This window comes from Tachysurus vachellii, chromosome 20, assembly GCF_030014155.1.
Source record: "Tachysurus vachellii isolate PV-2020 chromosome 20, HZAU_Pvac_v1, whole genome shotgun sequence".
Taxonomy (NCBI): domain Eukaryota; kingdom Metazoa; phylum Chordata; class Actinopteri; order Siluriformes; family Bagridae; genus Tachysurus; species Tachysurus vachellii.
The window spans coordinates 12610037-12637715 of NC_083479.1; the positions used below are offsets into that span (position 1 = coordinate 12610037).

Genomic DNA, 27679 nt, shown 5'->3' on the forward strand with positions numbered 1-27679 from the left:
AGTATGCACAAGGAAATAAAGAATAACAACAAGCAAACCCTCTATTCTGATGGAGATGCCAATGCTAACCAAATCCCCATGGAGGAAAGCCACACTGATAGAGGCAGTTTAATACCTCCCCTGTTGTCACACAACAGCTCTCAGGAAAGGATTATTATTTGGGGCACACATGCCCGCAGCAAGGACCCAGAGCTGGAAGAGTTTGAATTATTAGAATGTCAGGAGATGGAAGCTTTTCTAACAGTGCGTGAAGTAAGGGATAATGATACAAGCAAAGAGGGTGCAAAGAAAGGCTTTTGTCAGAGACAGTCTGCTCTCGCTTGTAAAGACCCTGTTTGTGACTTAGGCAAGACAGATCAAAATGCGAACCACAGCGAGGATATAGATGTAGATCAAAGCTCTCAGCCTCTGGACCTCAGGACGTCTGCCTCTCGATCTGGAGGAAGGAGGAGCCTGAAAGAGACACGTAGTAACTCAGAGAGCAATGTCTTTTTTCCCACTTTCTCAACAGTGAGCAACCTCAGTGGAAGCTTGGCCAGTGCTCTTGATAGTGCAGGACATAAACAGTGTCCACCTTTACCCAGCAAGCCTACCTCAGATAAATGCCGTTTCCAGCAGACAGTCACAAATAAATCCATGATACTTTCAACACAAAGCAAAGAACAACCCAGTAAGAGGGGTCAGAATCCTAGCTCTATGATAATGCCCCAGGATCCAACACATGAGCATAGATCTAACACTGAAAATGGTGACTGTCTAACAGACAAAAAATGCTGGAGTACAGATAAAGGCTACAACAAACAGGAGAATGTCCTGTCTTCCAAATTCCAGAGAAACTTTGAAAGAGTGCCACCTTCTTGTAGGCAGCTTGTACGTCCACTCTCTCCAGGAATGGAAACAAAGCTAACCTCAGGACATCCTGCATATAAAGACACCCCTCAAGGAGAGCAGCCTTCTCCCCCCTCAGGCAGAGGTAAAAGCAGCAGCCATCAGCCAGACCTAAAGGATCCAGTGCAGATTACTAGTAATGCCCAGTCTCAAAGTTCAGGCTTAGGGATCCAATCTAGCCAGACTTCTACCAAGGTGGGCAACACCCTTCAAAGGCAGGGTTCAGCTGAAAATGCTCCAGGTGCCCTGGACAGGAAGAGTTATTTGAGCCGCAGAGCCTATAGCAGCCCTACCAGGCCTGCAACACCCCCATCTCCTAAGAGTACAGGATCTCCTCAGAGACGTCCTCCAATGTCTCCTGGGAGATCCCGAGTGGCTACTCGAGGCCCACAGCTGGGTTATGGTGCTTCTCAAGGGTACATCTTTGGCCTAAGACCTCCAGTCAAAACCACTATCAATGTAAATGTCCAAAACTCTGTACCCCAGCAAAGCTCTACTGTATCATTTTCTCCACCCAAGTGCCCCCCAAAGCCCAAAAGTGTTCGACCTAAAATCATCACCTATGTACGCAAGAGCCCACAGATGAAGCCCCAGGCCAATGATAGCCCATATGAAGTCTCATCACTACCCACCAAACTCTCAACTTCCACCAGTCCTTCAAACCCTAAAACACCAGCAGACGAGCCTCCCGGAGCTCCAGTGCTGAGTGCCTCTAACCTGCTATATGACAAATATAGACAGGAGCTGCAGAAGTCTCGATATATATCTCCTGAAGCACTGGTCTCCGGGACAAATCTTTCCAGCTACACCATGCCCCACAAAGCCACTGGGAGGACAAACAACTTCTATGGCTCTCTAGGCAACAAATACTTGCCTGCAACGGTAAGGAACATCTATACCAACAGTCCAGTTGATTCATTCTGAAGATGGATCAGAGGATATAATTATAGGTGGATGTGACATATCTAAGAATTGATTAATTTTGTATTTATAATAGCACAACACAATAAAAATGAATCTTAATTGAATGTATTGCACTATTATATATATATATATATATATATATATATATATATATATATATATATATATATATATATATATGATCAAGGTCACCTTGTGAAAATTTAAGCATTGCTGTTACAACAGCTATGGTACCCAGAAATCAATCTCTGTTAACAGGGTAGACATTAAGCAAGTGCTTGACACTAAGGAGTACTTGACAGTTTATGATAACTATAAAAATGGCATTAAGAAATAACAAGAGATGCCTATGCATTGGACTGACATATATATTAGATGAAACGCCAGGTTATTAGGTGCATCATTGCCTTTTTTATAATTAGGATAACCTACTATATACCAGGTTTTATTACCAGTTACTTAGCGTTTCTGTTGCTTAGCCCTTTCGTTACCCCCATTATCACATTCACCACTGAAATACTGTAGTGCTGACCTAAAACTATTTGAGTGGCTATAATTCTTATAACATCTGGAATCAGGCACCTACCCTTATAAAATTTAACATACTAGTGGATCGATAAGGCTAAAATGATAGAATAAATAATAATTGTATAATTGACTGTATTATAATTGTGTATAATTAAATTGATTGTATTAAATTGATTTTGTTTATCTTTTGCACCATTTTAGATTGCCTCTGGAAGCAAGGATCAATCAGAATCCCAGACAGTAACTCAAGAAACAGGGGGATTTTTACAACCTCCTCGAACCTTGAGACCCCAGCTTGGTGTGGGTGCTGTCAATAAGTCTCCATCTGCTGCTGCTGCTAAGAGCAGGGTCTTCACACCACAGAAGTCACCTCTAGCTCTCAGTCAACCTGTGCAGGCAGTGACCCCTTCAGTGACTGCACAAGCCACCTCATCAGTGACCCCATCCACTCAAAGCCCACCAGAGGCTTCAGGTGAAGTCTGTTTAATTTAATTTTATTACATAGTACCCAACATAGAAGCTGCAAATAAGCATATGGTTGGGAAATTAATGAGAATGTATGCAATGGATGAGTCTGATGTGGAGATGTGTAAAAAAGTGGAGGTGAAACGTTGTACAGAGCAGAAGACTTTATTAACAGTAAATAAATCATTATTAGGTTTCCACAGGAGAAAATGTTCTACCCATGACAGAGTTTAACTGAATTCTCTGAGGGGGTGTAGCCATCCTCTGTGGTGATGAATTTCTGGCTGCTAAAGAAGCATCCATGCACTAAATTCTCCAATATATTGAGAATTATTTTATAAATAATTTTATGCACCTTGATGCTAATTAGACACATGCACACAACTCAATCATTTCAAGCAGACATTTTCACATCCTGGAGCCATGGGGTTCATTCTTTCATAATCTGCATATTATTTTCATATTATGCCCACAACAGAATGCAGAGAGATGTTTTTTTTTCCTATGCCGCATGCCCCAGAGATTCTGCCAATCTGTGATGTGCAAAGCACAGCAATATTTGCCTGCATGTTCTGCTTGTGCAATCTACAATAGCACACCATATAGTACATTCACATAAAGAGTAATGTGTACAGTTGGGAGAGTTTGAGTTTCTTCTTTTCAATTACTGATATATAGTAGTTGCAGTAGATCTAAATCAACATTTAAAATAGTCTCTGAAGCTACAAGATATGCAGTTTCTGTCACATTTTGTAATGTGAGTTGTGCTGCTTTATTTTCTACCAAGCATATTACTCTCACAACTGAGAGTGCACACATTAAGAAAGAATCCAAGGTTGTGTAACAACTGAATACTAAATGTAAGAGCAAAACCATTTAACAAGAGCTTTGTTAATTTTTTTTGATATTTGATTTTTTTTTAATCAAGTACCATAGCCGACCTGCTCTAACATAACTATGATCATACTTCAAGATCTTAAACAGCTCTCTATTATTTACACCAGTTTGTAATAATAATTTAATAAAATACAGTTTGAATTTGTTATATCAAAACATATTTTCCAGTATTACATCTAAATTATATAGTAAATAGAACTGATTCAGTAGTTTCATTGTAATTGCTAATGCATATTTTTAGTCAATTTAAATTGTATTCAAATGGGATTGGAGGCATTATTAATATTAGCTGGCTGTACTTCTTTTAAACGTTAATTAAATAAATATATTTGTCTCTTTACAGCAGTGATTCTACTGGGGAATGTGCTGCTATGTAGTGATACATTTATGCAATTTAAAGCTTAATGACATATAAATGAATTTCAAAGTTCCAAAGGCATTCATTGCTATCTTTCTCCAATTCCAAGATTCACATTTTAATGGATTCTTCTAAAAGAAAGGAAAAGACTGAAGAGGGTAGTTCCTCTTTCCTACAAGTCCCACAGTATCAAAAATCTCTTTCTTACATGTCCTACAAAAAGACAAAATGCTTAGGAATCTAGCAAAGCATTATGAATCATTTGTTTTCTCAGACAGGAAAGCAGAGGCATGTAACACAAGGTTTGGAAATGAATGTTTATGAGACACTGGTTACCCCTTTGGTCTAGTCTAGAGAGAGGCAGATTGAGAGGGAGAGAAAGCTGGTAGGGGGTGAGGGAGGAAGCTGGAACACATTTATCTTTAATGATCACAACTTTTGCCCCAAGGAGAGAACTGGCTGCAATTTCATTAAAAATTGTGATGTGTCTATGTGTGAATGTGTGTGTGTGTGTGCGCACCACATATATGCAGTCTTCTTAAATCAGAATTGAAAAATTGAGTGGAATTGAAAGGAATAGTGTAAGAAGGTCATGATTTGAGCTACTCTTGAGGCACTCATTCAGAATGCATTATGTAGCACTCCAGTAGCATGGATCACAGGAGGGAGAGATAGAGATGATTTATTTCCAAGAGTCAGAAGGGGATCATACTCGCAGCTGCCCCAAATCATTGCCTAATACAGGGCCAGCCAGTTCCTTTAAAAGGGGACCAAAGTTGATTGACTTATGCCCTTTATTGAAGTTATGAATATTTTCATTCCCATCCTTGGTCTTAAGTTGTGTTTAAAATGTCTTGAATTTATTGTGTTCCTGCTGACAAAAATCACAATAGGAGGACAGCATAAATATGAAACACATTTAACACAGCTGACTACAATAGCAAAATATACATTAAAAAAATAATTTCCTCAAACTTATGCTAAAGGTGCTTTCTGGTTATGTAAGCCATGTCATGGAAGAACTTCCTTTTATAATCTAACATGGAGAACATTATTCACACAGTCTGTTGTGGTATTTGGCCAAAATTTCATTGGGATCATCTTGGGAAATTGGGAGAAAAAAAAGAAATTAACAAAATCTGGCTTATCGGCTTAGGATGAGTTGTTTAGTTGCTCCTCAAACCGAAGGGACATAATTTGGAAGAGGAGTATTATGTGAAGGCTGCTGTCTTGTTTCTAATACAATACACTGGACACATGATATATGCCCCAGCTTTGTTGTAGACCTTCCGTTATTGACACTGTTATAATTTACACCTTGTAGAGCTTGCTGGTGCTAGAACATGCTTTTATAGCTTTCACTGAGGAAATAGCTCAAAGAAATCTTCAAGATGTCATAAAGCTTTAAAAAACTGCTGCCATTTCAATAATCATTAAAAAAATAGGAAAAAAACAGTTGAGGTGCCGTATGTAAGAAGTAATCAATGCACTCAACATACACATGCACACATTTTTGTATAACTTACTGCTCTCTTACTGATACTCTTACTGATACACTATGCCTTAGTTTCCACTAACCCCTTTTTGTTCATTTTCTCAGACCAGAGGAAAGCACCCTCAGCAGGATTGGCTGTTAAATCTCTTTTGCCTAAGCCAGCTCCATCAGGCCTGCGCCCTCCTGGCTACTCCCGGCTCCCTGCAGCACGCCTTGCTGCCTTTGGCTTTGTCCGCAGCTCCAGTGTCTCCTCTGTCTCCAGTAATCATTCCACTGACAGCACACAGAGTGAGCCATGCAGACCAGCACAGCGTAAGTCACTGAGAGATTTGTAAATTATTTCCTGAAATATTTTTGTCAAAATCTCAAAATTTAATATTGGCAGTTAATTGAACAAAAAATTATCAACTATAGCCACATCTCTTGCTATTGCTTAACCTCGGCCCCTCTCTTCCCATGATTAAATACATCTGACAAGCTGATGTTTTGACAAGCTGATGTTTATTTGTAGATAATTCTCAGCACATCAGTGACACAGGCAAGTTGATTGCATGTGTGTACAGTTGTTTGTAGTACTATGTACAGTTACTGGCCAGTTTATTAGATTCCTCTACCTATTTAAACACCTTGTAGGAATTCATTTAGATACTATAGCTATTTTATCCCCCATATACAATTTGTGTTCATCCTCTTTTGTCAGTCCTCGACCATAGGACTGCTCTAGGCTGTATATTTTTAGTTAACAGACTGTTCTTTGACATTGAGTTGTTTTAAAATCAACTCAGTGTCACTGCTTTACAGAAAAATATCTACTGCACGAATATTATCTGGACTGTGGTGGTTATTTTAGGCCATTTGCAATCCTGGATTGAGTAGAGGGTGTCTATTAGGTACAGTCTTGGTATAAATGCATTATACACGTAAATGTATTGTTGTAGATAGCTTTACAGTGGATTTTTCCCCCTACACTTGTATGTAGAAAATTTAGCTACCTCCATGACATGTTGTTAATATTACCTACATATAAGTGGTTTTAGTTTGTCTTCCCGTGGTTACAGTTGACGTCAGTGTGTCCCATAGAGTATTGGGCAAATGAGTCACAGGACGAATTACATCATCATTACTTGTCTCTCAGGACGAGGAACCCTTGGCTTTCACAAGAGAGGAAAGACGAGAGAAAGTGAAAAATGAAAATGTGCATGGGGGTTGGGAACTGGGGTGGGTGCGATTGTGTAAAATCGCTGGGTAAGGTGTGAGAGACTGGAATGAGTAAAAAAACAGCATGGGATTGAAGTTGAACATAGTAAACCTCAGCGTAACTAAAGATCACCTAAAGCCAGCAGAAAAATACTCGTGCTATACAGTATATATAGAGTTTACACCTCATAAATATTTTATGCTGTTATCCTTTTATATCTAAATTTCTCTTTTTCCTCATTTAATCATTTCAGCGGGAGGTACTAGAAATCTCAGATTTTCACCATACCCACATAACAAACTACACAGTAGTTTATGGATCAGGCATATAGCTAACACTGTGTGCGGTTTGTCTGTAGTGCTTCCAGCTTGGGCTGTAAATGCTGCATTGCTTAAGGCTAAATGAATCACTCTCCTGACTGCATGTTAAGACCAATTATAAGCACTAGATGCTAATTATGTTGATTGGCCTCTAGCTAGGAAAAAGGAACACTGCTTAAATGATGTGTGGCACAAGCAGACTGCAGCAGTGAAATGATCAAGTGGCCATAATACCACACAAACAATATTAAACCCTCAGAGATTCTGACGTATGTATGAATGATTGAGATACTATATACAGTATATGGACTATCTTTTTGACTACTGATAGATATCTAAAATTCAATCTATAATTGAAGTAATATATTCCTATATTAATATGTGGTTTGTAATATATGAATAATCTTGGAAAAAGCTAATTTTCAAGCAATTGACCTAATTAATTTAATATTAACAATTTCATTCCATGTATTAATTTAGCAATGTTACCTGATCCAATTTTCTCTAACCCAAACCTCAGACAGCTTGCCATAACATGAACTAGGTCACTGCTAAACATTCATTCAGATGATGACTGTATACATGTTGTATGCATTGATTTATCGATTTCCAGAGAACACACCCTACGACAAAGATTATACTAATCAGTTCTAATGCAAACAGTTGCATTCTGGAGTCTTCTAGAGTTTTTATGTTACTGGATTGTATCTTTGTCTCCAGTGAGTTCAGGTCTCTGAGACTGAATGAATCTTGATCGATGTAGGCCGAGTTGTAATTGGATAAATGGATTTGAATTGGAGAGTGTGGAATGTTATTGCAAGAGCAGATGGATTGATTAAGCTGTCATTACAGCCAGTCCTGTTTGAGCCTTAACACTGTATTGATCTCAGGCTCTTAATGCTGATACAGTCCTCCACTCTGTTCTACAATGTAATGCCATGCCACACTTCATCTGCATTTTCTGTGATACATGTGGACTGTGGTTTCAGAGAGAATGAAATAGATGCGAGACAGAGATGGGAAATGTGAAGTAGTTATGTATAGGCATGTTAAAGGTGGAATCAGTGTTGTTTTTTTAGCTAACTTCTAACAAAATCAATGACTATGTCTATGACAATGTCACATTCTACAGTGTCTTTAGACTCACTAACAAAATCCTCACCCATTTTAACTATTTATAAATAAATTTATGTCAGCTTTGTCTTTTTATCCATATCCAAATATACACATACAGTGTGATATGATAATGTGCCCATTTATGTATGTTTGGAGTATAGGACAATATATAATCAAGTATGAAATTATTTATACAATATGTTATACTGCATTACATACATATTAGTATTACATATGTATTGGTCAATATTTATAGCTGAATTTAATATTATATGTCAGTGAAAACATATATTATTTATTTATATATGTAGTTGCAGCACATGATTTTCTAAGCATCCTATTGGTCTACAATGGAATAAACATAAACATTCAGTACTAAACTGTAATTGAAAACAATCCTGAAAGATATTTTCATGCAGTAAAGTGAAGTTGCAAATAATTATTCTTGTACACTTTTACCAAAGCACTGTTTACATAATCAAGCATATAAAATCTACATGATCATGAACATCATCACAATCTTCATGACACAGTTTTCTTCTTTTTATTCCTCTTTTGCACTTTTAACATTGTGTCTGCTGTTTGTATGTAGCACTCTTCAATATTTATTAATGCCAAATGAAACTGTACATTGAAACCATTTATAAGCACTAGATGCTAAATATTTTGAATAGCCTCTATTAATGAAATGAGAATTAAACCAATTAAACTCTAGATGCATGCTGTATCTAAATGGTAGAGATATTGTATATATGGTTAAGCTCATTTTGTCCAATGGTTTGAGAAATGAATTTGAATAATATTCAGAAAATTATAAAGATTTCGTCTCTGGAACATTATTCCCTGGGGTGGTGTTTATATTAGTGTCAGCATTCAACAGATCATTTAAGAGACTTGAATTGTTTTTGTTTTTTTAATGACACTCTTTGTTCCTAATAATTTATAACACTATGGTTAGCAAGTATTTTATTTGGCAGTAATAAACTAAACCAGTGTTGGTTGGTTGTCCTTTTATTCAACATGTGCATGTTCTTTGAACCGTTTCTGCGTATATAGCCTCAGTGAATGCATAATAGAGACTTTATTTAACTAGAGTTAAATGTCTTCACTGTAGAATCCGTTTGAAGCTGGCCTCTTGCTGTGAGATGTTGAAAGTCTCCAGCATCGTTTGACCTTAACGAATGCTCAGGCCACCGAACCTTTTATGCAAAGATGAAGGATACACCCCCACAGTTTGTTTGTCTGTTTGTACAAGATTGACAGGAGAGGAGGAAAGGAATATGATGTGCTGCCGCTTCATTCTCCAAACCTTTTAGGATGCTTTTATCATTGTATAGTCTCTGTGTATCAGACAAAATCATTTTGTTTTATTTTATCCTTTTCTCCCAAGGTGAATCTACAGTGTTATTTTTTTCTTCTGTATATATAAGCTTTCAGTAAATGTGCAAGAATGATGGGTAGGCTGTTTACTTTTTTTGTAACTACAAACAAGTATTTCTTACATCCCTGTACTTAATGTCAGGAGAGTGAGCAAATGGCTGGCAGGTATTGTATTTTGTGCTATTGTGCACACAAGGGCCATTCACTGTGTGTACATCTGTGTGACTTTTAGCTGTTATGCAACTTGTAAGACCTAGTATTGAGTGTCATGAGATATAATGGAGACTCTTCTATACACTTTGTCCTGTTGCTGTGATTCCTGCTGTAACACATGTAACAGTTTTCATTTCCTTGTGTTCCAGTATGTAGTATGTATCCTAGTATAGAGAAGACTACGAAAGTATTCATTTAGTAGTTTCATACTAGTTTATTTTCTATACATTGTTTAACAGCACCATCAGTATTTTGTATTGACTAATGAATTATAGCTTATATCTTCAGTAAAATTATACAATCATCTTTATAATTAGCTAGCTAATATTGTCAGAAAAAATAGTCAGATTTATCAATAAATATGGAGAACAAAATGTCCACATATCTAAAAAAATATATAAAATAGCGCTTGACAAAGCACAATATTTGTACCATATTTTATATTTTGCCAATGGTGAAAATGGCATGAGTTTGTCCATGCAGACCAGCCAATTCACATTCACCATGCAACTGTAACAAATTTACTGATGACTAATGAAAGGAAAAAACCTTCAGTTTTCTATTACCTAAGTTTCCTCTATTTTATTTAGTGGGAAAAGGTGTTGTGCATTCTAAGCAGAGTGTTAATGAGCAGCGTTATAAAAAAACGATTGTTGTCTCATGTTATGCAGCATCAGCATCGATAGTTGGGCTTTGCCTTACATTCACATGCCTGAAATATTGAACTTGAGACAAGGTGACACAATTTTGATTGATTTTCCGGGAGATGTGTTTTTCAGAGGTAAAGCAGGGTACACAGATTGTCTGCATGTGCTCGTACATTAGTGTGTCCACCAGTCACTTTAAAAAAAATGATTGACTCTCTGTTAACCAAAATTCCCAGGTGGTTTTGTGGCTATCGTTCATAAATAAATGTCTGTGGGGAGAAAGCTTTGCTGATGCATAACTTTATTGGATATGAGTTTCATTTAGATTGCTTACTAATAACACAAATATTAGTTCAGGTTTTAATCAAATAACCAGTTTTTCATGTCTAATGAAATTAAGTGGTTATGCTTTTATCACACAGCCTTTTGCAATATGAGCCAATTGCAGAGACATGATTGAACACACAGCAAAATTTAGCCCTGCCTGTTCAGCACATTACCACTGTAAGAACTCATCTCCAATAGAGATCCATGGGGTGAGGAATAAGGGTAGAGAGTGAGTGGAAAAAGAGCTAGAAAAGATGCTGCACGAGATGAAGAGATGTGGGAGGATTGTCTGTGTTAACGTGTAACGAGAGTAGAAAGGCTATCACACACTTGGTTGTGTGAGTCATCGTCAATGGTGAGAACAGATGGTTCTTCAAGGCAGACACACAAGCTAGCTACATTTAAACAACTGCTTATTGTAGTGTCATTTCAGGATCATTTAAATCTATGCATTTTAATGTTATTTGTGTAGTGGATTTGTCATAGTACATTATTTAGCTGTTAAAAGATTTTTAGATTTCTCTATTAAATGCTGTTCAACATCTCCTTCTTTCTGTGTCTCTCATTAGTATTTATGGATTCAGACAAAGTGGGCAGTGTGCTTGTCTGAGCTGATGCATATGCTTGATGCTTGGTACATTACATTTACATTACATACGAATTCCTGCTTCTGAATGTGCTGTGCTGTGCCTACATTAGCTTACTCATTTCTCATTTGATATTCAGAACAAAACAATCAGCATGAGACCAAAGACATATCTGTTACTATGGCATTAGCTGCAGCTCCTTAGTGTAAGTACTGTAATTTGCAAGATAGGGCCCCCATGGATCAGACTTGTTTGTCCAGCACATGCCACACATGCTTATTTGGTTTGAGATCTGGGGAGTTTGGAGGCCAAGTTAACACCTTGAACTCCTTATGAAGCATTCCTGAAGACCTTTTTGCAGTGTATCAGGGCACATTATCCTGCTGAAAGTGGCCACTGCCATTAACAGAACAGAAGCCTTTAGTTTGTCACATTTACATTACAGCACAGTGGAACTCTTTATTAAGGCAAACTGCTGCTATGAATGTGTGTACTTGCTCTGTAGCTGTTTTTAGTTATGTGGTAAATGTCAAAGTATCATTGACATGAATGTAGGGCCCATTTTCTTTGTAGCAGAACATTGCCTCAAGCATCACAGGGACTCTTTTGCCTTTTTCTCATAGTGCATCCTGGTGCCATCTCATTCCCATATAAGTGACGCACATGCACCCGGCTGTCCATATCATGTCATTTGTGATTCATCAGACCAGACTAGCTTCTTCCACTGCTCCCTGGTCCAGAGACATGCCCTGATGAGATGTCTGCCAGACATGCTGAGATCCTATTAGGAGCACGATTATCTGAAGGAGAAGATGAGTTGAGGACCATATGAGAATAAGCAAAACATGATGGTTTTAAAAATTTTGATCAATGAAAGAGCATCAGTAGTGTGCATGACTAAAGAGTGTAGACATGGCTGGCCCAGCTCTCATAGGCAGAGTGGGATCATCCAGGCCAGGGCTCCAATAGTCTGTTGCTCACATTCTAAAAAGGAAAGGACGGATTACTCCACATGCTTAAATCCCATCCCCTCCTTGGACCGTGAGCAATTTTAACAGCCTTTGGAGCCTTAGCCAGATCCCAGAGTGTGCACACACACACACACTCACACACACGCTTCATCAAATGAGAAAAGCCAGAGTTGTCCGACTTTCAAAGCCTAACTGTGTTTTGGCTTATGTGTTCCTCCTGTGCTTCTGTATTATAGATTTAGTCTGAGAGAAAGGGAGAGAAAACACTCCATGAGAGTGTCTCACACATGCCTAAGATACAGTCCACCTGCACTAATAAATCATATCATACTGAAACACTGGTCCTGTACAGCTCCCTCATATTGATATCTGTAATGAAATTTTTATTGGCATTCTAGTTAAACCCTAATAATGTTTTCATTATATACAACTATATACAAGTCCTCAGCTATACTGAAACATCACCTCACACTACTCCAGTTTCCATCAGTTGCACTGGTTATCAATCTGAGTCCACTTGTCAAACAAAGTCCTGATTGTAATGTTTAAAGTCTTGCATGACTACCCATCCTCAGTCCCTATGCTGCTTCACATATTTTTTTCCAAGTGTTATTAAAAAGATTTGTTTTTGTCTGTGGAATATTATAGTTTGGCTTCCAGCATATTTTGTAAAATTACGTTGACATAAATGAATTACATTATTATAGCACAACAGAGCCACTAGAGCACTGACTCCCCAGCAAAACGTGCCAGCATGCATGTTGTTGTCAGTGGCTGCCATTGTGCCTACAGACCTACTTTGTCTGTGTAGACATCTGTACTTTTTTAGCACTTTATCTTCGGTTAAGCAGTTATGGCTATTTTTCAGTTGCGTTCTTTTTGCTGGTAAACCTCAGACAATCCACAGCTCTCATGCTTTCACAGTGTCTGTTCCACTGAGACATTATTTCTCTGACTGTCTGCCAAGGCAGAGACTGTGCTATACTCTGGTGGATATTTGCTCTTTGTATCTGAGGATATGTTTAATTGACATGTATTGTGTACTAAATTATTTAGTGTACTAAATAGGCTGCTTGGTTATTTGACTTCAATAATGACTTCAGGAATGGAAAGAAACACTAACAAACTACAAAGTATTACTGTTATTGTTCCAAGGAAAGACTGTAAAGCAACTAAAATAAAGCAAGTGGAAATTTTTAATAATTCCATTTTGAGACTCAATCAAAATAAAGAGTTTTTTTAGTCAGAAGTCATTTTCTTGATTATAATATATGCGAATCATTAATAAAATATCAATACTTTTACTCAAGTGTTGTGTACTATTTTCTACATTGGTTTTCACAATTAACGAATATGGGGTCCTTTATCTAGTTTTTACTTACTGTGAAGCAGGACTTTGGCAACCTATGTGAGCTTTTCATGTTTAATGTGTCAGTTAATCAAAGTAAATAAATTCACCAGTAAAGATAAAAGTAAATTGCTTTTCAATGCCAACTGCAGTTTTTCAAAAGCTATTTATGTCTTTCTTTTCCTCTATTTCTCTCTACTTAATTTGGTGTTTCTGCTTACACTTTTGATTAAATTACCACTTGGTCGCCTGTCAGTTTGCCTTAAGCTGGACTGACGTATGTAATTGGTGTGCCAGGGGCTCAGAGCACTCCTTTTCACTCTGGTTGCCCATGCTGACATGTAGCAGTAGATTTGCTTTATCGTCATGCATCTCACTGTCATTTCAAAGTGAGTGTTGGCCTGATGGTTCATGGTTAATAATTCATGTCAAATTTTTTCTTATGGTGGCACGTCTGTGGTGTGTTTGCCAGACTGGGCACCTGCTGTGATGGAAAAGCATTACTGATGCATTACTGTTCTGTAAGTCAAAAGCAATCCATTTTTAATTTGTTGTGTTTTGTTGGTCATCTCTTTCCTTAACTTTTATATCTTTTTGCCTGACTATCTATGTTTCTCTCTTATACCCTCTAGTTTTTTTTTTCTCTCACTCTCTCTATATTCTCTTAATGGAGTATTTATGCTTATAGCCCTTCTTCTCTACCATCTTCTCATGTTATCTGCTCTGTGTGCATTTACTACTCAATAATGATCAGCACGTCTCCCCTCTTCTTCACCTCACCACAGATACCTCATCTTCATTCTCTTTCTCCTCCCCCTACCGTTTCCTCTCCTGAGATTCTGTTTCCTTTTGTTCTGCCACACAGCATGTTCTCTAAATGCTTCTACCTGAGACAAAAACTGCTGATGGCTTAATATTCCTTTCCAAATCAGCTTTCACCAAATAATGAGTTTATCATTTCCTTAAAAACATATTCTATAGTACATTATGATTCAAAGTCAGAATCAGAATCTTGTTTGCTTACTCAGTTGTACATTTGTCTTCATTATGGGAAAAAATGTCAGCACTGCTTTGTATTCATTCAGAAGTATCATCACTGCGGTTGGTTCACTTCAGAACTCTATGCTCCATGTGTATCAGTGTGAATGTATGTATAGTTTAAGATTAATTAAGGATTTTATATTCTCCTCTTGGGAAAAATAGATGTGGGTTCTTTTTGATGCTTCTCTGGATGTGTGACAACATTTATTAAGCCACTGGCCAGTGCACAGCTTGCCACACATTTACACATTATGCATAATATGGAGTGTGTAATTGGGATTTATTATGACAGGAAATTAAACTCTTGTCTCCTGATTACAGACCTCATTTGCAGTCAAACTGGATGGAAACTGATTTTGTGTTTTCAGTCCCACACCTACTGCAGTGTTATGGAGGGATGTGCAGAGAGTCTTGTTGTCATTGGTGTTTTGTAAATGTCACTACCATTTAGATAATAACACACAAGTATACAGTTAGAAGATTTTGTACTGCTATGACTCTTAGCTGCTTACCCAGTTCCACACAGTGCTCACTATGAGGTAGAACTGATTTCATTTTGCTGCACTAGTCAGTCTAGTCCAATCTTTCTGGATTTTGAGTGGCCTGCAGGCCAAGGTGATCCACTCCTTCTCTTTATTCCTGCTTTGAAACATGCTACCAAGGTGATGTCTAATAAATACTTAAAAAATGTACATTCTGACATCATGAGAGGTATCCCTGACTTCACTAAGGAGCACTGTATGATTTCAAAAACAAAAATGCTAAAGAACAATTAAAGAGAAGATTAGATGGGTGCTAACATGCAATCTATGCAGTTGCTGACATTGAATTCAAGGTCAAGGAAATGCTGATAAGTCTAGTTCCATTGCTTAATCTTGTTGGTTCTCTATAATAAGGTGCTAACTAGTGTTTTTTTTGTTTGTTTGTTTGCTAATAGGTCCTGGCAGTATTAGTGAAGACCCTCCTTTTCACAGGGTGATATCAGCTTCATGTGGAGAGGGGCAAAGAGTGCCATTCCGCAGCAGCCCCCAGCCCCCCAGCACTCCTGTACCCACTCGCCGCCCACTCTTGCCTCCTCCACCAGGCTCCCCAGTTGGTAAGAACATGATAAAGAGCCTAAGAGCCTAAGAACTTTTATTTCAATGATGAGAAGATGAAACCAGACACCCTGCTTATTTATGCCATGAAAAAAACCTCCACTCCAGGCAGGAAACTTGTTACACTAAATCAATAATGCTTATCATTATTTTAAGATACAATATAATGTAAAGTTTGCATGTTTTAACACTGCATTTTATAAGAGTGTTTTTGTAGAGTGTTGATTATTCAATTGCTGTGAAGAGTCAAATATTGTTAACATTCTAAAATCTGGGGCAACATATTATCTGCTCTATAGTTTTATAATAATAATTGCTTTATGATTTATCTATAACCTGTCATGAAGCAGGCTATCAATTGATTCTCAAAACCATTCAATTCACTACCATTTTAAAGCTTAACGATTTTAACAATACACGTTATAATTGGCAGATTTTCAGACATATGGGTATAGATTTATATTTAGAACACTAATGGGCAAGCTAGAGGTGGCACTGACAAGGAAAAACACCCTTAGGAAGAAATCTTTAGAGGAACTAGATGCAAAACAGATGCCCTCCTCTTCTGAGTGACACTAGATAGTCGGATTGTAAATTATTACAGCCTGCAGTGGAAGAGAAAAGGAAAACTGGAATTTTGTGTTGAAAGGATGTTTGGAATGAGTATCAAAATGATTACGATTAGTCTGCATTCTCCAGGTAGGATTATCCACAGAAGAAGCCTTTTTTTTTCTGGAAGTGTAAAACATAGGGCATCCAAATAGGACAGCAGCAGAAAGTGAGTCAAAAGTACAGCAATCTCAAGAGAATCAGAAGTAGAGCATCAGGATGAATCAGGCAGGTCTACAGGGTTAGAAGAGCAGTATAAATATGTCAGGATCATGGATGAACATCACAACAGGCAACAGGGGTATACGTATTGCACATCAAGGATTATTTATCTACCTTTCAACAGAATGTCAAAATAAGTGGAAAATATACATGAAATGATTTTAAAAATTGACAGGACCAGAGATGAGCTGACACACTACAGATGTAATGAACATTGACAGCCATAAACTGGTAGAAAAAAAGAGAGACATTGAGTGTATACATTGTTTACTTAACATTAACCACCATAAACTGTTGACAAATTGCTTAAAACTACAGTATTTGCTGTTTGGTGACAAGTATCTAACAGTTTGTAATAGCTTTGTTGATTGTCTGCAATGGACTGTCCAAATATAGTTTCTCCAAAAAACGGATTGATCTAAATATTTCTGGAAAGATAAAATTGTCTGCACTGGTTGTTACTCAATATACTTTTTTTTATCTTTTCACATGAATTGGACATTAAGCCAGTGTGTGCTAATAGACACATTACAATATGTCTAAAAGTTTATGGACTCCTGACCATCACATTCATATGTGTTCTTGAACATCACATTCCAGATGTAGTTATTCTTTTCTCTTATAATAACTACCACTCTTTTGGGAAGGCTTTCCTTTGGAGTTTGGCTGTGGGGATTTGCTCTTTCAGCCACATGAGCATTATTAAGGTGATGATCGAGGAGGCCTGGAGTGCAGTCATCATTAGAAAGGTGCTCAGTGGTTCAGAGTTCAAGGCTCTGTGGAAACCACTCGGATTCTTCCACTCCAATCTTGGCACACCATGATTTCATGGAGCTTGCTATGTGCACAGAGGCATTGTTATGCTACAACAGTTTCGGGAAGGAACACATGGATGTTATGGTTAGGTTTTCACAAGCAAAGGCATAGTATACATACATTACATACCATATTAATGCTAATATTTTCATATGTTTCATGTACCTGTTTGCAAGAGCCTAGTGATGGATGGTGGTTTAAAAATAGGAGAAGCATTTTACAGATACTGTAAAACAGTATCTGTTTTATCTGTTGGTCTGACCTTCTGCTTAACTCTCAGTATCTCCCCATAGTTAATCTTTACACCAAATACACCATGTTAATTAAAAATTTCTTAATTTAATTATAGAGAAGTATATTATGATAATTCACAGTGACATACTGATGCTGCATGGTCTTTTTGCTCATCTTCTAGACATTTACTTTTCACTTTATGAACAATGATAGACAAAAAGCATTGGCAGCAGGAACATGAATCTGAATCCTATATTTTTTATCAGTCCTGTGCCACTCTCACTCTTCAGCCCATTAATATTTAAGCACAACGTGTAGTTCCTGCAATGTTTGTACCCATAGAGGTGCTCCATAGTCAGGAGGAGGGAGACTGCCAGAGCTGCTAACCCAGCAGGGAGTGATGAAATGGGTTTGATTCTTAGCAGGCGCTGCTGCTGGTGGCTTATGGCAATAATTACTACAGAACCTTCAAGTCTCTATTATATACACTGCTTCTGAAGAGGATGGAATCTAGGAATTGCTCCAGTACTTAAATTCACATCAGTTTCTTGCTTTCAATGTTGGGATATATTTTGAGGGGATAATGTGGGGCAATATGGTAATATTAGGGTTTTGGTAGCATCTGGATTTAGTGCTAGTGCACCTGGGGATCTATTTGTTTGGTTGTTTGCTTCACATGGAGATGAGTTAACAGTAATGAGGAGCTTTGATACACAAAAATAAAATTGTTTGCTCTAAATAAAGACTTGTTAATAATTAAGAAATGAAAAATTAACAACTTGTCATTTACTTGCTATATGCCAAACATTTGCTAATACTATGAGATTAATTCATTGCCTAAATGAATGATTTATGTTGGATTTATGGATTTATGATACACCTGATTTATGGTGTACCTATCTTGCATGGGCCTCACAGTGCAATCGAATTGATGTGATTTTATAAGCGAGCTACTGTGGAATCGGCACAAAGGGTGCTAGTAGAGGGATGAATTAGAGTGCAGTAGTGTGTGTCAGGGTCGCAGCATGTCATTCCAGCTAGGCTAAGATATTAAAGGAGCATGAGACTGCCTCATTTAGTGCCTGACTGCACCTTATTGAAATCGATCTTTTTCTCTGGCACCTCAGCCAAGGAGTAACAGAGAGAAAAGTGAAGGAAGAAAAGGAAAAACATCTAAAGAACTGTAGCTCTCTGACACATCTGTGTGGCCAGATAAAATGCACAGTACCCTCTTCTTACACTATTGTTTTTTTACTTTTTGCTTACTCTTTCCCGTTTATGCATATTAGGCTCTCGCAAAGACTTTCAGAAGACACCTGAGGGCTCTCATTCGGTGCTCTCATCTCCAAAGCGTCTGGCTGTCGTTTCACCCAAACCTCAGTCACCAGGTGAGAAAAACATCTGTCCTGCATCAGCAACATTCACTTTCATTCTGAGTTCAAATGAATTGCTATAGATAAAAAGTAGATGTAAAAACAAAAATGCTTTATACCTTACATGGATTGCATTTTATTTATTTCAAAACCCCAGATATATATGGAGTATATATGGAAAAGAGGATTATTCCATTCACACAGTTTTACCTCACAGGGGTCCAGTCAGCAATTCAAGCTAATTATACAAGAGGTGAAGAATGTCTTTTCAAAAACGATAATTCCTTACTTTAAACTGTGGACCCCTGAAATATAGGTTTATATTATGCTTTAATACAATGGATCATCTATAAGATAACTGTCTGAAAGTTTGAGCATCATTCTGACCAAGCTATTAAGACCAAACTCTGAAGATAACAAAATAAGCAAAAATATTAAAATACAATGATTTATACCTAAATAATAAGAATGATTTCTAGCTAAATAATTGACATTGACATTGACAATGATTGGCCCCATTTAGGAAACATGTCAGCTTTCAGGGGGCTACTCCAAATTCCAAGCCTTTTATATAGCTACCACTTTGATTACATTAACATATATTTACATTATTTATATGTGAAGTGTTACTAAACTTCATATATTACAATAAAATAAATAATATATAGATCTGTGAGGGGACACCTGTAGAGTTTCTCTCTCTCTCTCTCTCTCTCTCTCTCTCTCTCTCTCTCTCTCTCTCTCTCTCTCTCTCTCTCTCCCCTCTCTCCCACCCCCATAAAAGTGGCTTCTCTTTACTTAAAAGCTTCTGTTGTCACCTCTGAGCTGTGAGAAACATTTTCTACCCTTCTATTAGGCCTGTTTTATTACCAAGACTCCATCACTTTTCTTCTGTTGTCATAGAGATGACTATGATTGTAGGGCAAACCATACATGTGTGTGTTTTTGTGCGTGTGAACACTCTGATGGATGTGGGTGTGTGCATTAGAGATTAAATACATGAGCCCTCTGACAGTACTTTGTCACTCCTGTCACTCCTGATTTATGCTCCGGTTATCTGTGTAGGTTAATGTACAAGCATGTTTATCAGTTTAATTGACAATAATGGATTTACAGATATTTGGTTAAAGCTGTTAAGATGAACTTAAGACAAAGACAAGTTTGGATGTCGAAATCAAAATTTCAATAACAAACTAAAAGCTAAAACCGACGTTAAAAAACACACCTTTGTGGTGTGTGATGTAGAATTTAAGGGTGCAGAAACACACATGTCATCGTAGTTATATTTTCTGCTTGAGTAGAAACCTGTGGCCTTATTTCTATGACACACCTGCTGTGCCCATAGAGCCTTTTTAATTAGTTTTTACCTCCACAACAAGAGGCCTATTTACTGCTCCTATTTAACAAACAAATAAAGAGAGGTGTGTTATTCTGAACTCATCAGGTCCTCAGAGAGAAACAGTTTATAAGCTGTGACACCTGTATTAACTTCTGCATGAAACTGGTCTCCTCTCTCCAGTCCTGCAGAGACAGAGGGCAGCAGCAGCACGAGTCCCTGGACTTCCGGGGAACACAGGCTTGCCAGTTACAAGGCGCAGCATTTCTCCAGGCTCAGAAAAGAAAAAAGAAGAGGCACAGAGGAAGGAAAAAGAGCTTGAGGAGCAGAAGACGCGAGAGGAGGAGTTGCTGCAGCTGCAGACTCAATGCAAGGAGCAGAATGGACTCTTGCTGGCTCTCCGGGCTGAGCTGAAGAGGACAGTTCTAGGTCTTGAGGTCTTAGCCATCTGCACCCAGCACTTCTGTCTGAAGGTATTAATAACATACATAAAAATGCATGTTAAACATGTTATTACAAACTGTGTCAGTTTAGTGTTAGGCTTTAGGATAAATACATGAAAAAAATATTACTTGTATGAGCAGGTAATTTTATATGCATTGTATGCAGCCCTGACCTTAACATTCACCTGTTTTGCATTATGCATTGTTTGTGTTGCTTTATGGATATTCAATGATTAGAGAGTTTGTGAGTATATTTTAATAGTACAAAGAAATTTACATTAAGGCTGTTTGTTGATTTAAAATGAGATATTAATTCGGACATTAATTAAAGAAAAATGGAGTTTCTTTTCTGTACTAAAACATCCGTATCTTGCTAAATTCAAACCGCGCACAGATTTAACTGAAATTATTACTTATTTAATCCACATAAGTGTGATTATCAGTTGGATTGAAATTGTGGATTGTGTTTTTTCTTTCCCTCAGATGATAGGATATTCAATACAAGAACCTAATTAAAAAAAAAAAACTGTGTTGAAAATCAACTATGAGCGTTAGGCAGCACCCACGTGGGCAGACCTGGCTTTTACACAGTGCCCTCTGGTGTTCATAAAGAAGAGTGCAGTTTGAATAATTCTTCCACAGTTCTTTGTGTTTTCTGAAACCTTTGGGATAAACCTCACTCCTGAAGAGCCACAACATACCTGATTCAGTTGATCAGATTGTCATTAAGACCTTTATTGCCTAAATTTGGTGTGTTTAAGGGAATGAAGGAAAACACAAATCACATGCGATATGTGGCTTTCCAGGACATTTATAAAGAAACAGTTAATTGTATGCTAGTCAGGTTCTGTATGGCAGAAGATGGCAGACATATCTGTACATACACACACACACACACACACACAGACACACACTGTGAAAATATGCACACCCACTCCCCAAAGTTTTATGCTTTCATTTCACCAGTAAGCATTAGAAAGTAAACAATTGAAAAAATGCATATAAGTATTATTTGATTCAGATTACTGATTGTGTACTGATTATGTAAATGCTCAATGTGTCAATGTGTTAAATGTCAAGTAATCAGATTTTATTTTTTCATTGCAATTAAATTTCCTCATGTCGGTGGTGGTGCACATGTGTTAATGAAGAAAGAATAAAAATAAAAGTTATAAACTAGAACATAATGTTGTACAGTGAACTGTACTTATTTATGTTCTACTGCTGTAGTCCGGCTAGAGACTGAAATGTTCAGCTGATACTCAATCCCATGCTGTCATTGTGCATGTCATGACACTTCAGTAATCAGCTGGAAAGTGAATAGATGTATCATTCTGGATTAGGGGAGGATAACTGTATGTTTGTATGTATTTCAGAGTGAAAATGCTGAGCAGAAAGAGAAGGAGTTGTTTCAGGAGCTCAGCCAGATTCAGGAAGAAGTGGGTAAGTGCTGAGTAATTCTTTCAAAGAATCTATATATTTTCTCATTTCTAATCATATGTGAGTTTAAAACTTTGAATGGGCAGTCACTTGCTAAAATAAAATTGTACTACTCATCCTACATTTGTGAGATGTGTCTCTATATTTTGTTACAATACACACCATTCATGTTTTAAGAAAAGATGAAAATTATATGGTTATGGGTGAAAGTAGTGTTCATATTTTTCAAAATGAATTTGTATGAAATCCAATGCATAATCCATATTCGTCTGAAGACTGAAAATATTAGGTTAGTGAGCTATTATGGTGGACTGCAGTCTGGACTGCTGTGTGGACCCATCAAAGTATTTTAGCTGATCATAGTGATCAACCTAAAATTCTGTAGCAGACCTGATCAACATACGAACAACAACAGTGACATTTACATACATTCTGACTCCCCCTCTTCCTCCCTTATGGTCAGCCTGCACTGCTGCTCAATGGAAGCTGCTGCAGCAGGAAAAAACTGCACTGGAGCAGAGTTTTGTACTGCAGCTGAAAGAACTCCAGGAGCAGCAGGAGGCTGAGCTTGCCACTCTGGAGGAAGAGCTCAGAACACGACATGCCTCTGACACAGACCACCTGACAGCTGAGCACCAGTCACATGTGGAGGAACTGCGAACCCAGCAACAGGAGCAGGTATGTTTGTGTGTTTGTATGTGTCCACAGAGATTTACTTTTTTATTTAGTCTAATGAAAGCCCATCATTACAGTTGTTTAACCATCTTATTTTGTTTGCAATTGTAATGCACATGTATTTTTTCTTTATCTTAATTACTAGCAAGATGCAATATATTGCTCTATATTGAAAACAATACCACTATATAATCAGGGGATCCTCTTTAATAGTATAAACAGTACATGCGTATAAGAATTGAAAAGAATACAGTATATTCCAGAGACCATTTTTTAACATTTTTCACCTTTAGGTCAAAAAAGACCTGAATGTAATCTCAGAATTTATTTATTTTAAAAACATTATGAGCTGTTTGACCTCAAAAGAAGGTTGGCCTGTATGCAGTTCTAAGCAGTTCTCTAAATAAAGGGTTTGGCCTTATATGCTGATGCTGTTTTTTGCCATTTCCCAAAGGAAAGAGCACAACTAAGAATAGAACTAGAAAAAGTACATCACATACTGTGTGTTTATATATAAATAGAGAGAAAAAGACACCGTGACACAATATGTAATAGTGTAATAAATAGCATAGTGTAATAAAAGCAACTTAATTAATTAATAAATTTAAATCTAACATCCTTTTTTCTTTTCAGATTGAAGAGTTAACAGCTCAGCATGAGTCTGCCTTGGAAGACCTGAGAACCATGCACAACCTGACCATGGCAAGACTGCAGGAGGAGCATGCCAGGACCATGAGAGGTGTGTGTTCATGTTTTGATTCTTTTATCTGTTAGTTTAGTGTGTCACTGCATCACTGTACCTACTTCTTGCTTGTATTCTGTCCTGATTTTAGACTTGAGAAAGACCCATGAAAAAAAGACAGCTACTCTAGAGAATGATTTTGAAAAGCATAAACTCTCCCTTCAGGTAAGGTCACCTGCAGTTAACAAACAAGTTTGTGGTTTTTGACCTAAATCTCAAATCAGTTAATATTGTGGCATGCTGTCATGATATTATGACATATAAACCATTTCAGGTGTTTATATAGTGAAGTGAGTGTGTGTTTGTTTTAGGATCAGGTTGACATGCTGACATTTCAAAACCGAGCCTTACAAGACAAAGCTAAACGCTTTGAAGAGGCACTGAGGAAGAGTGCAGACGAGCAGATATTGGTAAAATTTATTCACACAAACTCTCAGACACGTTAATCATTTGTGGGGTTTATACTGGGTTTTATTTTTGTGTTTTAGGATGCACTCGCCCCATACCAGCACATTGAGCAAGACCTTAGGAGCCTGAAAGAGGTTCTGGAGATGAAGAACCAGCAGATACATGACCAGGAGAGGAAGATCTGCCACCTGGAGAAAGTGGTAAGCTTTAAAATATATTTCCTGTTTAGGCACATTTACTTGGGGATCTTTTCTAGAGGTTATGTGCTTTTTTATGAGGTAAGGATATATAAAGAGATTTAGAAGGTTATGATGGCACATTCAGTGTAATATCCACATTTATTATAAGGAACAGTTTATCTATGAAGTATATAAGACTTCAAGAATTTAATGGGAAACGCTGTGGTTACCTGATCATTTGAGCAGGCCCAAAAGAACATATATCTGGAGGAGAAGGTACAAGTTCTACAACAGCAGAACGAGGACTTGAAGGCCCGCATTGACCGCAATGTTGCTATGTCCAGGTAAACCTCACCAGTAATAACCTTCAGTCTTCTTTAACATCTCATAAATTAAAATAATGATAATATTTGTTTCCAAGTGTGTGAGTCCACTGCCTAAAACTGCTATTATAAACATAATTATACTGAGCTGTTTTAATTATACTGATCATTTAATAAAGTATTTATTTATTTTAAATATATAGTACTTATATATCGGATAAGCGGTAGAAGATGAATGAATGAATGAATGAGTACTTATATAAAATGTATTATTAGTGTAGATAAAGCTTAGAGGCATGGGGTTGTCATTTTCCCAGGATATATTTTAGTAAACATTGAATGTGGTCACATTTGTAAAAACTCTAAATAAGGATAAATTATGTAGCTCTTGATGTATTTTCTAAATTTAAATAGCTGAATAAAATCGGCAAATCTGAACATGATTTTTGTATTCACTGTTCAGCAGAATTGTTACGTTGTGAAGTTTGAAATCTATTATTAATTTGTTATATAGAAGTAAGCTGAGAGAGAGAGATAGAGAGAGAGAGAGATGCAATGTGTTTGACTGTGAGTGTGTGATACCCATTATAGACAACTTTCGGAGGAGAATGCTAATCTGCATGAGCATGTAGAGAGGGAGTCCAATGAGAAGAAACGCTTGAGCCGAAACAACGAAGAGCTGCTGTGGCTTTTGCAAACAAGTCCACATCTCTCTCCTTCCTCCTCCCCCAGCCACAAGGTCTTCTTCCCAGGGTTTGACAATCCCCCCTTCCCTGGCTCTCCCAGCCCTGGAACTCCCACACACTCATACTCCCCCGGACCCAGTACTCCTGCACATAAAGTAAGTTCTCCCAGCCCTGGTACTCCGACTCACAGGACCTTGCCAGCAACCAGGAGCTCTCCAGCACGAGTCCCTAATGCCAACACACTACCCAGATAAGCTCTTAATGATAATGAACAAGTCAATTTCTATGTATTTACTATTTCATCATGTTTTCAGTCTGTTCAAAGTGATATAATTGTGTGATGTTTGAGATTATTGTTGCCCATTGATTTTAGTGACAAATAAAAAAACACAAAGTGAGCCGTTTGAAAACGTCCAAATCTATCCCAGATAATGTCTGGACAGAGATTCTGACAGTCAGATTGTGTCTTTACTTCTGGGTGTCAGACCTAAAATCTTTTTGATATCTCAACCACATCTGTTAACTCAGCATAACTGCATCTCTAGGAGCAGTGATTGTTCTCAAGAACTCTATAGTGCATTTAAATCCTACAGCCTGTTAATTCTAAGCCAGGTCACAAAGGGGCCAAACACAACATTATACTACAGCAAAAGCCTTTTGTATCCACCCCACACATTCTCAGCCTTCTTAGTGATCAGCACACCAGCAGGTTATCACATTCAAAACAAGAGCATGCTGTACTTTTTGATCTCAGTCGATATGTAATAGTCAACTCTACTGTTACTGTGCTTTTATCCTTAAACCTTACATGTATACAGTTTTGCTAGGGGCATGGTTCAGGTCTCTGGCAGGCCAAAGCTAGATGCACTGGTGAAAGAAAAGATGAAGTCACAGGTGTCAAACTCTAGGGCCTGTGGGATAAATATGCCTTGCTGCCTTATTTTGTTAGGCATGTGAGAACTTAAAAAACAGAAACTTACATTGAATCAGCCCATGGAACACAGCTACACATTTATGAAACACTGGAAACAATATGACTTAGACTTTACACCAAACATGTTACATAACAATCAGTCCACACCACACACTCCTCTTCACACCACTGACATGACAGCATACTTAATGTTTACCAAAGTAAACAAGTGCCTGAATATCTGTAAAACATGAGGAATAGTGCCAACAAATCTCAGGCCATCTATAGAAAATGTGCATATTTGAGTTTATTCCCATTTTTGTATGTTCGGTATTTGCTCTGTAATTAAATTTGTCACAGTCGTGGTATTATAATTCAGTATAATTGTAGGTTAAACTGTTTAGGAAATCTGTAAGTTATACATTTAAAACCAGTGGAATTTTGAAGTTTTAATAGAGCTAGTACTGAAAAAACAAACAGAACAGGGTGTTTGGCTAAACATTCTGCTGTTGCATATAAAGCACAACTAAAAAGATTTAGACACATCTGCTGCTAAGTGGCCTTCAGTCCCACAAAATTGCTGATGTGGACTGCATAGCTGCAGTAGGTAGCTCATACTTTTTAACAGTAATTAGGCATTGGCCAGCTTTGCACATACACCACCCACTGATCCCCTGATTACCCACTGATCCCCACTAATCCCCTAAACTCAGAATGATTATTAGCACCATACTAATTATCTGTCATAATGCTTTTTGCATAGAAATTAAACGTATTTGGTGTAACACTCCCAAATATGACTGATTTATACTTTGTGTATCCAGGTCTTCATATTGGTCTGCCAAAGGTCTATGACACCATGCTCAAACCAAGCTTTAACTTAAAAACAGAGGTTTAAAACCAGTGTAACTCTCTGCAGTTAGTTTGCATGATCATTGGAGGTCAACAGGTTTCTCTGTAAATGTCAATTTTGTGGAACCACACACTACCAAATAATTTTTAATCACAACAACTGCTCTGGTCTTCCAGTCTTGTCTGTAATGTCTGCCGCTCAGGGTCATGTCCCTCAAGTTGCCATGTACACGTCTACGTTATCTTACAGGCTCAATATATGTTCTGTCTCTCAGTATACATACACAGTGGACCGACAGTGCATAAAAATACAACAGGAATTTCTACATGAAAATATTGCTATTTGTCATTTTTAATAATAATATTTGTATGGTGTTGTAATGAAACTTTGCTATGTGCATGTGTTGTGAAAGCCTTCCAGGCTCTTTTTTTTGTGAAACTTGGGATTGTAGTAAATATAGATACTAGGACTCTGGTCCAGAAGCTTCCATATACATAAGACTAGGAATGAAGTACACCTCAATAGTTATTTAAAATCCCTTTTTATATGTGTACTGCTGTTTTACCAATGAGACGGTAAGTTTGTTTTTCTTCTAGGACAGAACACTGTTAATTGAGATTGACAGAC

The 27679-nt window shown here is 37.5% G+C and overlaps 1 protein-coding gene across 1 annotated transcript; it reads left to right on the forward strand.

The window, feature by feature from the left end:
- The first annotated feature begins 3 nt into the window (after positions 1 to 3).
- On the forward strand, positions 4 to 26867 carry mtus2a (microtubule associated tumor suppressor candidate 2a). The gene is made up of 14 exons (XM_060896119.1): positions 4 to 1797; positions 2542 to 2812; positions 5661 to 5867; positions 15641 to 15799; positions 18971 to 19069; positions 20574 to 20863; positions 22210 to 22276; positions 22737 to 22951; positions 23582 to 23687; positions 23782 to 23855; positions 24002 to 24100; positions 24179 to 24298; positions 24521 to 24621; positions 25192 to 26867. The coding sequence occupies exons 1-14, from the start codon at positions 4 to 6 to the stop codon at positions 25538 to 25540; spliced, it is 3951 nt and encodes a 1316-aa protein (XP_060752102.1). The 3' UTR covers positions 25541 to 26867.
- The last annotated feature ends 812 nt before the right edge of the window (positions 26868 to 27679 follow it).

Excerpts from the sequence above, each read along its gene's own strand:
- mtus2a (XM_060896119.1), top strand. The coding sequence starts at position 4 with ATGCACAAGGAAATAAAGAATAACAACAAGCAAACCCTCTATTCTGAT. Across the intron at positions 1,798-2,541 it reads ACATCTATACCAACAGTCCA|ATTGCCTCTGGAAGCAAGGA; the intron begins GTTGATTCATTC and ends GCACCATTTTAG. Across the intron at positions 15,800-18,970 it reads TCCACCAGGCTCCCCAGTTG|GCTCTCGCAAAGACTTTCAG; the intron begins GTAAGAACATGA and ends TATGCATATTAG.